Source organism: Varanus komodoensis, unplaced genomic scaffold (assembly GCF_004798865.1).
Source record: "Varanus komodoensis strain SLA01 unplaced genomic scaffold, ASM479886v1 scaffold9, whole genome shotgun sequence".
Classification (NCBI taxonomy): Eukaryota; Metazoa; Chordata; class Lepidosauria; order Squamata; family Varanidae; genus Varanus; species Varanus komodoensis.
The window spans coordinates 22,296,472-22,309,266 of record NW_025336598.1 but is presented as its reverse complement, the minus strand read 5'-3'; the positions used below and the strand labels follow the sequence as shown (position 1 = coordinate 22,309,266).

The 12,795-nt window shown below is 47.1% G+C and overlaps 1 protein-coding gene across 2 annotated transcripts in view; it reads right to left on the bottom strand.

Annotated features, from left to right (window-relative positions):
* The window catches only part of GABRB1 (gamma-aminobutyric acid type A receptor subunit beta1), a 95,480-nt gene extending 82,989 nt beyond the window's left edge, over nucleotides 1–12,491 (bottom strand). For both annotated transcript variants that reach the window (XM_044418034.1, XM_044418035.1), the window contains exons 1-3: nucleotides 12,373–12,491; nucleotides 12,074–12,165; nucleotides 11,592–11,659 (exon numbers count right to left, since the gene is read on the bottom strand). In XM_044418034.1, coding sequence (XP_044273969.1) covers nucleotides 11,592–11,659; nucleotides 12,074–12,165; nucleotides 12,373–12,452 — 240 coding nt within the window. In that variant the 5' untranslated portion in view covers nucleotides 12,453–12,491. The remainder of the gene's footprint in view (nucleotides 1–11,591; nucleotides 11,660–12,073; nucleotides 12,166–12,372) is intronic.
* Nucleotides 12,492–12,795: the final 304 nt, after the last annotated feature.

Genomic DNA, 12,795 nt, shown 5'->3' with positions numbered 1-12,795 from the left:
AACAGTAGAGTTGGAGGGGACCAAGAAGGCTGGTGCAGGACACCATGTTACACCATCCCACTCTGATGACTGTCCAGTTGCATCCTGAATGCTTGTATTGTGGGACAGCCCACAAATGCCCTAGGTCGTTGGCTCCATTGTTGTATTCCTCTAATGGTTGGGGAATTTTTCCTGATATCTAGTCAGAATCTGGCTTCCTGTAACTTGAGCCTATTATTCTGTGTCCTGCACCCTGGGATGATTGAGCAACGATCCTGACCTTCCTCTTTGTGACAGCTTTTCAAGTACTTGTAGAGTGCTATCCTATCTCCCCTCACGTCTTTGTACGGTACGTAGCTGCATCATCATGGAAGTGTGTCAGGAACTAAAGAAGGGAGATTTCTTTCTCAGCATTTAATTCCTGTTGGAACAGCACTGATATTAGGTGCAATGATAAAGAAGGGGATTTGGCAATAGGAATAGAAGAGGGTGCAAGTGAATGAAGGATGTCTCTGGCTTATGTGAAAACTGAAGCTAATGAATCCAGAGCTGGTTCCAGGCGTGTGTGTGTGTGTGTTTGTGTGACTGTTTAGCCCACCCTTCTCCAGCTTGGTGGCCTTCAGAGTGATTTTGACCACAACTTCCAGAATTCCCATCCAGCAGGGCCATTGACGGGGAATTCTGGGTGCTGCAGTCCAAACATGTCTGGAAGGCACAAGGTTGGAGAAGGCTGATGAAGACAAAGGGCTTCTCTGGGGCCCCCTGCCCTTTTGCAAGGCACTGCCACCTCTTCACTTCCCTGCTGTCCTGGGCTCGACACACCCAGTCACCCAAATAGGGAAGCAGATGGTGCTCCATCATCACACTCCTGTTCTTGTCTGAGTGCTCAGAGAGGACAGCTGAGCTGGCAGTGGTGGGCTGCAGGTCAAGCAGAACCCCCTGTTTTCCTGATTGCGTCGCTGGGGCATCGCAGCTTCAGCATTAGGCTCAAAATTAGGCTTAGAAATAACTGATTGCCATTCCAAGCCTGACAAGTAAGTCTCGGCTTAGCTGGTTTTCTCCAGCTGCATCTTGCCTGCACACCAGCCTCGAAGGAGCCTGTTCTCCTGCTAGATGTAGCTGCTGGACACAGCTTGGATTCTGACTCTCCTCTCCACACTCAGTTTTCTCACACTGTTCTTCAGAGTAGAAGGCCCGAGAAACAAGCCCGTACAGGCAGGGCCCCCAGTGTCGTTGGTCCCCTTTGAGGGCCCAGATGCACAAGCACTTCATCCAAGTCATTCATCCCCATACCTGCTCTCCCCCAGTGCTTCCCATGGTGCAACTGACAGGGAGCCCTTTTGTGGCCACTGTTCCCGTGACACATTGACGGTTCCTGTGAGCCACTGAAGAGCAACCACCCGCAGTTGCTTTGGAGCTCGTTTGCAACTCTGAAGCAGTTCCTGCTGCTGCATTAGCAGCCATCTTGCTCAGGACATTTGCAACCATGGAACTTCCAAACAAGCCCACACCCCGCTGTTTTTTCAGGAGCCCAGCACCCAGGCCACCGGACCCTTGCAGGGCTCTGCAGAGGGAGAGACGGCCTCCAGGGGTGCTGCTGCATTACTGGTGTGAGGCAGAAATGGGCACACGCATCAACCTCTCCATCAGTCCAGAAGCTCAGGACATCCTCCACAGCCCCAGGCAAGACAACCTCTTTCCATGGTTTCCCAGGCAGCTGCTGTGCACTGTTTACCCATGCCAGGCTTCAGGACCCTTTCCACGTAATTAGGGCTACCTTCGAAATCACAGCTGCTGAAATTGGCCCAACCATCCACTGCTCAGAAATGGAGCAGTGCATCTCAGAGAAAGGAAGACCGGCAATCACATCGTACAAGCTTGTTGCTGACACTGGTTACCTATGCCTTGCTTGGCACTGACAAGTTCACTACTTGCAAAATCTTCAAAGGAACTGTGTGTTTTGAATGAGGTTTACCTTGCTGATGTCATAAAAAAGGGGAATGAGTAAAAGAGCAGGACAAGCTTCTGAAAGCTGGGGTTTCCTTGAGCGGTGGGGCCTTGAATTTCATGCCTGGTCATCAAGGTGCATGTGGAGAGCAAAGGAAGATTCATGGACATTTATTCTGGGTTTTCAGCAAGAAGCTAAAACATGGCTATATTCTGGATCTTGCCTCTTTCAGACAAGTTTGTGAATGTTAGGTTCTTCACCAGTGCAGCTGCAATGGTGAACTGTCTGAGAACGTGAAGTACTACCACAGCCATACTGGACCTCTTCTGGAGAGTATGTTTGGGCCCTTAAAAGCGCAGTGGTCCTACCTGCGGGACTTCTAGATGTGCCAAATCTGATGGAGGCCAGCTACATCCTGCACAACATTTGCAAGTCAAAGGAAGACATGCTCCTTCAGGACAAACCAGAGCGACTTGGTCCTGGGGCAGGCAGCAATGTCATTGCGGGAGGCCCAAGGGCCTCCCATTGTGCCCACCAATCCAATGACCAAGAGAAAAACTTGTGGTGGATTCAGGAGCAAAAGCTGAGTGGATCTGGAACCACTTTGCTATTGCTAGTTGCAAAGTCATGTCTGACCCTTCATGACTCCATTGACAACACCCCTCCAGGCCTTCCTGTCCTCCACCATCCCCCAGAGTCCACTTAAGTTCACACTGACTGCTTCAGTGACTCCATCTAGTCACCTCATCCTCTGCCATCCCCTTCTTCTTTTGCCATCAATGGTTCGCAGCACTAGGGTCTTCCCCAGTGAGTCCTTCCTTCTCAGGGATCACAGACTGAAAAGTGCCCTTCCCCTGGTTTGGGGGGACGTGTTCACCTGCACAGAGCAGCAGACCAATCCAACATCATCTCCCATTTCCCTGTCTCCTTCCTACACATACAAGGCAAGCTGCAGAAGAACCTGTGGCCCTTTTGATATGGTCTGTGCATCTTCACCTTTCCCTGTACCTCTCTGCAGTGCAGAAGTTAGTTTTGTCTCAGCCTCCATATGCATTGCCCTATGCACCAGTCTCTATAATCACAATATCCCAGTTGGCTTCCCCAATGACAGCCCCTTCTCCTCTGTATCCCATCCATAGCAGTGGCCTTAAAATGAGAACCAGGATTCTTGGTGAATGCAGGGAGATCACTTCCTTAATCAGTACAGAGGTACTTCTTAGAGCTTCCCTTTGCTGAACTGTCTGGGTGGAGAGACCACAAATGGGAGAAGAGAGGTGGGCAGGAGGGCAGTAAAGTGGGGAGAAGGAAGCGTGTGTTGATGAAGGCACAAGTCGTACAACAGGAAGAGAAGCTTTTTGCTCTTCTGCCAATGACCAGGGTTGTTTGAGTACAGGTGATGCTTGCATGGGAGTGGAAAGGAAGGAGGGAAGCAGGCTGCCCTGGAAGGGCCTGCCTGCAACCTCAGCCCATGCAAAATGCAAGCCATGAGATGGGGGAGCCATAGAGAAAAGTGTGCCAGGCACTTCAACAGGCTCATGGGTGCAACAGGGCGGTGATGGAGTGGTAAGGGGAAAATGGCAGGTGGGAGGAATATTTGGAAAAAGGACAGACATGCCCTGGCTGCAAAGGGATCAAAAAGAGAAAGCTGTGGCATGGTTGTGGCAGACCAATGGGGGAAAGCTGATGTGGGGATGCTGGGACATTGATTCTGGCCCGAAGATGCCTGGGGTGTGTGCCACCATCTACTGGAGGTCAGAGGGGGAAAGAAGGGTTGGTGGGAAGGAGTAAACCAAGGAAACCCCAGGTGTCTGCTGGATGCTTCTGCACAGAAGCCAAAAGGCTTAGTGGGTCATACAAAGCCACCAAAGACTCCCACTGGATTGGGGACAAAGTAAAATGAGTGCAGTCTCTTTGGTGCCAAAAGAAGCTTTCCCCCTTAGGTAAATAGCCGGTGCTGACCCACCTCCAATCCAGATTGGGGTTGAAGCAAATCAGAGGAATACAGTGCTTTCTTCCTGCTGGTATCCCTGTCCAGATTGCCCACCCACCTGCTATTTATTTACATATTTATTTTAATAACATATTTACCCAGGGCACTTCAATTACTGGGCAATGATTTCCATGCAAATGTTCCATACTCTAGCCTAGCACCATGTCCACTGCTCTGCACTAAAGATTTATGCTATACTGGAATACCATTTAAGTCATCTACTGAATCCATGGACCTTCTTTTCCTTTCATTAAAAATAAATACAGGATTCATCTTTACAAAACACCATACTTCTTTACAGAGATCCTATACAGTAGATGAAGCCAGCCTGTTGAATTACATCCATAGGACCAGTGGAATTCATCAACTTCGCAAAGCTTGTATCTGAAAATAGGTGGGGTGCTGCAAGATGTAATGGGCATAAATGAATTTCTCTATGCAGATATTTTTGTATTTCTGAGACAGACTGTGCCATGTAATATAGCCGTTCCCATGGCAACACTTGGTGAGTCACTATGATTATGAAGAAAGCCCCAGTAAGTGGTTCGGGTCCTAATGTTGTCCTGATCTCAGTTGCTTAAACGAATGCCCTATTTACAGCTGTCTTTCCTTATTTCCTTTTTCCTTCCTGAGCTGTGGATGTTTAGCATGAGCAGCAGTCTTGTGGCACGGAAGCCGGCCTCCCACAAATTCTAAGCAGCCTCACAATGTTCTTGGGGCACGTGTCACATGGCCTCTCCTCTTTCCCTTCAGCCCTCTTATAAAGGCTATTTTAGCATGTTCATTTAGCAGTTTGGGTACCACTCAACCAGTTTGCTCACGGTCTTACAATAAGAGAAGTTAAATTCAAACCGTATTACAAAACAAACACAGCTCACCTTTGCATCTCTTGTATAAAAGGACCAAGATGTTACAAAACAACTACTAACCAGGACTAAACCAGACCGAATCTGGAGACCACGTAAAGCAAGATGTTGAAACACTTTCAACCTGAGGGTCAAATTCAGTTCTGGTCCAGCTCTTGAGGAACTGCATTCTAGTGGCAGGTGAGGCTGAAATAAAATGGAAGAGGACAAAGGCAAAATGCTCTAAATAGCAGCACCCTGTAGGGTGAAGCTCTTCTTGCTAATGATGACGTATTAGGAGAGGCATTTTGACCCTCTGGGAAATTAAATGCACAAAAACTGGGAAGCCATGATTTGTGGCTTGGAGAAAGGGGGAAGGCAGGGAAGGGAGCATGGTCATCTAGGCAACTCCAGAGTGTTGGATTTTTCCCCAGACTGGAGTAAAAAAGGAGTAAAAATCCTTTTTATTCCAGCACTGGAGTAAAAAATTTCTTCTACAGTACCAGTTTCCAGCAGTCACCTTTACATGCCCACCAAGGCTTCCCCTCCCCTCTTGGAAGGCACTCCTTCACTCTTGTATATCCAATAACGAAAGTTGCCCACATTTTCCTGGAAAGAGGTTGCCCTCTCTCCTCATCAGAGGTTCATAAGAGCTATTAGGGAAAATGTCAAGGAATACCAATGCTGTCTAATTTGTTGGGTGCAGATGTTCCCTTTCAGGGAACATTTGTACCCAATTCCTTTCCCCAGTGGACAGAAAATGTACCAGTCTTCTCCGATGACTCTTATGAACAGCCTGCTTGACTTGGAACATGTTGCTTTAGGAAAGCAGACAGCTCCCATTGACAGAGACTAATCGACTTTGTCATAGTCATAACCCTGCTGCTAATGAACTCATTTCATATTCTTGTAAATGTTCCACAAGGGTTTTGTTCTAGCAAAATTCTGTTAGATTGCTCTTAATTGATGCTGTGTCAGAGGGTCACCTTGTAGACCTGAAACTTGCATTGTAGATATCAGTGTCTATGTACAAAAGAAAAAAACAAAACCGGAGATGCAACGGAATTTCATTAATGCAGTTTTGGACAGTGTCTGTATATTGGCTAAAGCAGGGAATTGTGGCTTCTGCAATTCACTGTTACTTATTGTCTTTCATTTCAGAAACTCTTTTAATTGCTTGGTGACATGGGGGCCTGTCCATACAGAATCTCCCTCCCCTCCAGGTCTGAGATGCAGAAACTGAGGGCATCCAATGCCCGCAAGTCGTGTGAATAACTGTGCAGATGTTGCCCTGGGCTCATGGGAATTTGGATGACATGGATCAACACAGCTGATCCAATCACAGTATGGGAAAATGCAAAGGACCCTTTCAGTAGAATCCTTCGTACAATTTGCTTCTGGTTTTCTGCCATGGCACTGAATCAGGTCCATACGAAGTTTCTAGACAGACTCACCCCCTGCTAACCAGTCTATAAGAAGCACACAACACAATTGTGCTTGTCTCAGCATTCCCTGCACCAGAGGTGTTGAACCTCTTTCAACCCAAGGACCAAATTCAATTTAGGAGACGCTCTTGCTGGTGGTGGGGCCACAGGCAAAAGGGCCCAGATGCCAAAAATGTCAGTGTGGTTGGAGGTGGAGAGAGATGTTTGCTGTGTACTTTGCAAATGAAGAATACACATGGCTCTTCTGCCACCATTAAGACCATTGTCTCTATAATCCGAAATTATCTAATTGCACCACTGGACATGTCCACCTGTTGTTGGCAAAAAAGCAGGAAGAGATATTTGAATGCTAAGGAGGCAGTGGGGCTACATGAAAGTCAGGATGATGGAAAGCAGAAGCAACATGCACCGAAGAACTGAGATTTGAGGAAGTGCTGGGGAGGAGGTGGCAGCGCCAGCATGGAGCTGAGCGGTGCAGTGAGAATGGAGAAAATGGAGCTGGCGCAGGCTTCTTGGATAAATGATGTCTGTGCTAAAAGGCTGAGATTGCATCTTCCTTAGAGGAGGAAAGAGATTTGTGATTGCCTGTCTCATGGGCCAGAGTGGACTGGAACAGTCACAAAAGCCAGGAATGAACATCACAACTGTAAGGCTGATTAGTCGCTCACTGCAGTGCTGGAACTTTTAGGCCTCCATTCACCTCTGTTGTTAAGAGCACCATGAACAATTCAATGCTCCTCAAATTGGTTTGAGATGAGAGACGCCAGAATTGTGTGTGTTGTACAGAGAGATCTGACTGGCTTATGGTTCTGTGGATTCTCTTGCTTTGCACTTGGGAATTAATTCATGTCTCATTGCTCTATCCAAAATTCTGGTAAGGACTTTCTTGAAAGGATTCCATCATCATCGTTGTTGTTATTGTAATGGTATTCCTCCTCATCATCACACCATCACATTCACACCTTGCCTTTTTTCCTCTTGCAAGAAACCCAACTTAGTGAACAAGGCTCTCCTCCTCTTCATTTTATCCTGGCAGGTTAAGCTGAGAGTCTGAGACTGGCCCAAAATCACCCAGGGAGCTTTATGGCTGAATGGGGACAAGAATATGGACTCAGTCATGATGCCACACTGCCTCCACTCACTGATCCACTAGCAAGGACCTCGTGGCAGCTGCTAAATATTTCCATCAACAGTTTTGCCACACCACTCTCCCTGTGCAGTTTCTGTCAATTTGATGTTATTTGGCTGTCCTTCAGCACCAAGGACATTTGGCATGGCTTTCTTTGTTGTTCTACTCTTGCCATTTTCTTCATGTCTAGATCATGTTATTACACATCATTTAGCTAGATTAGGGGTAGAGGGAAACCATTTCTTTAAGGAGGAACAATGAGATTTCTTTGGGGAACAGGAAGATTCTCAGCAGATTTTAAAAGATCGCTCTTGATGTCAATTCAGGTTCACGTTGCATATTTTCTTTAAAAAGCAGTATATGCCAAGATAATTTATTACAAAACATTATTTTGATTGCAATAAATAAATTACTTTAGGTAGATTTTTAATACTTGATAACAATTATGGAAACTGTGGAATTCCATCCTAGGAGAAGCGTAGAATACTCTACACTGCAAATACCTTTAAGTGTTAGTTGAAGATGGTTTTTGGCTGCCAACTCAATGCACTTGCTGTTTTAGGTTAGATTATTATTGTTGTATTGTGGATTTTTATTTTACTGGTACTTGTAATATTATGTCAAAAGCTGCTTTCTGGTCCTTCTGGAGGAAAGTTGTGATACAAGACTTTTAATTAAAATAATGAAATATAAGTTCAGATACACTCTTAAAATACTCCACTTGATTTAAACAAAGGCCTCCATTTAGAAGAGGGGTAGAGAACGTTAGGCTCACTTGGAAGCCAAAACCAGCCCTCCTACTGTCCCATTCTGGCCCTCCGTGGCTCCTGGAGAACCTTTCCTCCTTCACCTGGCCATGTCCCTTTGCTCCAACTATCCATTGTTTGGAATTTTCCCAGCTTTTGTGTAGGTTTTTCCCTACTTGAAATGCCTCCTCTAAGGCTTAGTTACTGGCAGTAAGAGGTTTAAGCTAAAATACGACAGTAATTTGACCTGGTCCAGGTTGTCTTTAGCCTGCCTGCCACTGGAATGCAGTCCCCAAGGGCTTCTTTGAAATGAAATTCAGCCCTCTGATGGAGAAAGGATGAACAGCCATGTTTTAGATCAATAAGGGCCTTTGGTTTATACAGGGGCACCTTAACTAAGAAGCATCTTCAGTCTCTTGGTGTGAATTGCTTACATTTCTTTCCATTCATCATGGAGAACGATGCACTGCAGGGTCACAGCCATTCTGGGATAGAGACTAAGAGCACACTGATTACATGAATGTATCAGAACTCAAAACCAAGACTAGTCTAATATCTTTACAATGATATTGCTCAATGAAGTGAACTGCTGGAAAAAAAATAAAATAATCAAATGTAACTGTAATTTTATAAAGTGTAACTGCCCCATGTGTTCTCAAGGTAGGAAGCTCATGGTCTGCTCACCATCTTGAAAAATAAGTGCAGCTACGGTGAGATAGGGAGAGCACAGGTCCTACTTAGATATATCACTCCACTTTAATAGAGAATATGAATTAACAGGCTCCCAAGGAACTGCATTCCAAAATATTTGTTCCCCTTCCAGCTGAAGAGGTTGTCAATCCATGAAGTTCACAACTTCTAGGTATGGGAGAAGCTTGATTGTATCTTGTGTGGTATGAAGGACTTCTGCTGAGCAATTAGGAAAAAAAGATGCAATGGCTCTGGCTTGCATTACTTGTTCTGAAAGGCAGGGAATCAGTCAACCAGTTCCAGCTTCCCAAGGTGGTAGATTCCTTATTGTGATGTTAGCCGGACATTGCAACGGGTTGCTCATAAGGCATTATTTAACATATATGATTTATCACTGTAGAAATCAGCCCTTTGGCTCAATAGCAAATGTGAAGAATTAATTGACAGGCTGGGCTCTGCCATTTGGTTTCCTGTGCTGTTGGGGTAGTGAATCCTGATGGGCACTCATCATGGCACTCCCACATAGCCGCACCCCAGAAGGGAATCCCCAAATGCTGGCAGGTGTATTTCGCCACATGAACAAGCCATAAAAGCAAATGGAATTTAGGCTCCTCGTTGAACAATATCTCCAGCTCTGCTAGGGCAGCATTAATTTCACTCTACAATTTCACACTCAGAAGAAGGGTAGTAGAAAGTTGTGTCAGGTTAGATGAAACATTATTTGTAGGGCTTTTTGTCAAAAGGAACAGATTGGCCCATGTGCAGATCCTGACCGTTGACATCCTGACCATCCCCCCCCCCCCACCGGAAGACTTGATTTTTCAGGCATGAAAATTTGGTTACCATAATCCAATATAGAAGAGAAAAGGTTTCATTTATAGCCACTTTCTCCTAAGTATTTTACAGTGCACCACATTCAAAACATCCAAATTTTACTTGGATTCTGGTACTCAGAACTAGATGGAAGGATATGTTTACTACTAAGTAACCCTATTTGAGGTTTATTGTGATTTAGGTAGTTTGTGCTGTAAGTAACTTCAAGTACTCATGTACAGAATGTCATGGATAAATGATATGCATGTAGAAAGGAAAAATGAAACAAAGCCAGAGAGGGAGGGAGGGCGGGAGAGGTTGTTGCCTAGGACAGCTCTGTGGAATAATTTTTTGGACAAGACAGCATCTGGAAGAGATTTCCTCTCCAAGTGCTCCTTTTCTGCAGAATCTTCTGCTGTTCAGAATTTGAAATAAAGATGTGGAGCTGGAAGAAAGATGTGATGCCTAATGAATATCATCATCATGATCATCGTAATCTATTTGATTTAGATTCTGTCCTTTCTTACAAGGAGTCCAAATTAGCTAACAGTCCATATAAAATAGTACAACATTTGCACATCATTCAAATCATAACTCTAAAATTACATACAAGAAATTCACCACTGAAACAGAGCAAATACTTGCCTATGTCTCAGAAACCAAGAAAAGGGGTGTGTTTATGTGTGTGGAAATGAATATGCACAACTATATCTGTAACCGCTTTCAGTTTTTTAAAAAGTGGGTGGAAATCAATACTAAAATAGTAGTTTGAATTGGTCATTCAGACTTTTGCTCATATTACACATGGAGAAAAGGAGGTACATGAGCACAACACCAGATGCCTACTTCCATTCCAGCTGGACTCTTCTCTTTCCCAACATAGGCCCATGTAACAATATCCACTCCCAGGAACTAGCTTCTAGTTGGTTTTGTTGCATACTGGCGTATCCATTGTATGTTTACAAATGTTTTGCACCACTTTGAAGACTAGTTGACAAAGCAGGATCTACGTCTATGAAGCTTGAGTAACTAAAGATAACATTACCCTCATTGTCCAGGAGCAATCACGAACCACCAAAGGACAGGTTCTGTTGAGCCTTGTGGCTTGAATCAGGTCATTCAGACCTTCATGCTTAATTCTTGTCATCCCTTTTTATTACTCGGCAGAAGTTGCTCAGGTCTGCACTGATATTCAGCAATCATCACTCAGCCATTACAGTTCATCTTCACAAGAGACAGCCAGACCCTTAGGGGGCTATCAGCAGGCTTTGATATCTCAGGCAGCAATGCAGCTGTCAGCCCCGCTGAGCAGCAGCATCATTTATGCAATAGCACCATCACTGCTGTTTAGCCAATCAACAGATAGAGCAGGGACCTTTTATTCCCCCCCTACCTGAAGCCAGAAGAAAATAGATGCAATTTCTTAATAGAAATATCTTGTCCTTTCTACTGTGCTGCCCCAACCTGAATCCAGAGAGTCAGATGGCTGCAATGAAAGTTGCAGCAGCAAGAATAGAAAAAGCAACCAGTTGCATACCAATTGTGGGGAGATCCATAGCCTTTGCCCCCAGCCTTATTTTCTCTGTTCAGCATCTGACCCCAGAAAGCCCCCACCTGTGCAGAACCACTTGGCTTCGCTCAGTCTCCCCGCACCAAACGCCCCTTTTTAAATAGGCACCACGGAGAAAAAAGCCCAGGAATACGAGAAAAGCCTAGAAACAGGTCGCTGTCCGCGGTGCTGAAAATCGGCGCCTCAGGGCGGTCGGCAGATGGCGCTGTTCCCCATTTGGAAGTGGGGGGAACCCACCATCTGTGTGTGTAAAGAGAACGAGGCGGCAGCCAAACTCTCCCCGAACTGATTTCTCTCTCCAGCACACGAGAGGACCCGTCAGCATTACACTCGGCAAATCTCTGCTCTCTGGAGGACACCGTTCAGCTTCCTTCCCTCCTGTCACCCTGCTCTGCAACCCAAGACTTGGTACAGCTCATTCCCAGCGAGTACTCACCATGTTGACTTCTGAGACCATATCTATACTGGCGATCTCTATTCTCATCCCAACATCAACGGGAGAGCCTGGAAACCAGGAAAGAAAAAAAAAAGTGGAATTTCGCGCGTGTGCGCGCGCGCGTTTCCATGCAAAGGAGGCAGAAGACCACACTCCTGTGCCTCTCTGCCAACGTGTACGTGTGGTGCTGAAATGTCACCGCACTCTTTTTCCTGTATGAAGAACAGCTCTGTGAAAGCTGAAAGCCCCTCGATCTAGTAAAAGCTATTCGTGAGGGCCATATGTTTGGAGTAACTGTAGGAGTGCGTCTCTTGTGTGTGCATGCGTGATATGTCAGAGTGTGTGTGTCAGGGGGTTGCATACGCAAGGGGTGCGTGGTGAGGGAAGGACCGAGCCACCGCAATCCGAGTGACCTTTGCCTCCAGGAAACCGCAACGCAGCCCCCTCCTTTTTCCGCCGTAAACAACCCCAAGGAGACTCACCTCCAAAATCCGGCCTCAGGCGAATGTCGTATCCTTTGAGCAATCTGTCCACGGTCTCTTTCACGTAGGACATGTTGCTGGGCTCATTCACGCTGAGGTGGAACAAGGCAGACAGGAGAGCCTTTAGGACAAGAGCACGCACACAGGGACACGCACACGGAGCGAGACCGCCCCGTCCCCCGCCCGAGCCTCCCAGGGGAGCGAGAAGCGAGCCCGCGGAGTGCGGCTCCCGGTGGACGGGACCTCATGCGGACACACGTCCGCCCGCCCGCCCGGCCGCGTCCAAGCGCCGCGCTCACCTCTTGGCACAGCAGACCATGGCGATCATCGCGGGCAAGAGCACGATCCCCACGCACTCCCGGAGCCGAACTGCCCACATTCCTTCCTCCGGGTGGAGAGTTGCTGCCTCTTTCCTGTCTCTTTCCCCCCTTCGCCCTCCCCCCTGCGCGCTCCCCGCCCCCCTCCCGTCCAGATTCAAGGAATGCAACTTTCGATCCACAGGCGAGGGCTATGATGCCGAGGAGCGCGCGACGCATGCGCGGGCATCGGCCCAATATCCGAAGACTCCGCGGAGCCCCGGCGACGCGCTCAGGGCGAGCGATCCGCAGCCGCGGCGCCGAGGAAGTTGCCCCGCTGGCTGCGCGGGCTGCGGGATCGCGGGCGCGGGCTCTCCTCCGCCGGCCGGGCCGAGCTGGGGCGCAACGCCGGGGCAGCCCGCGTCG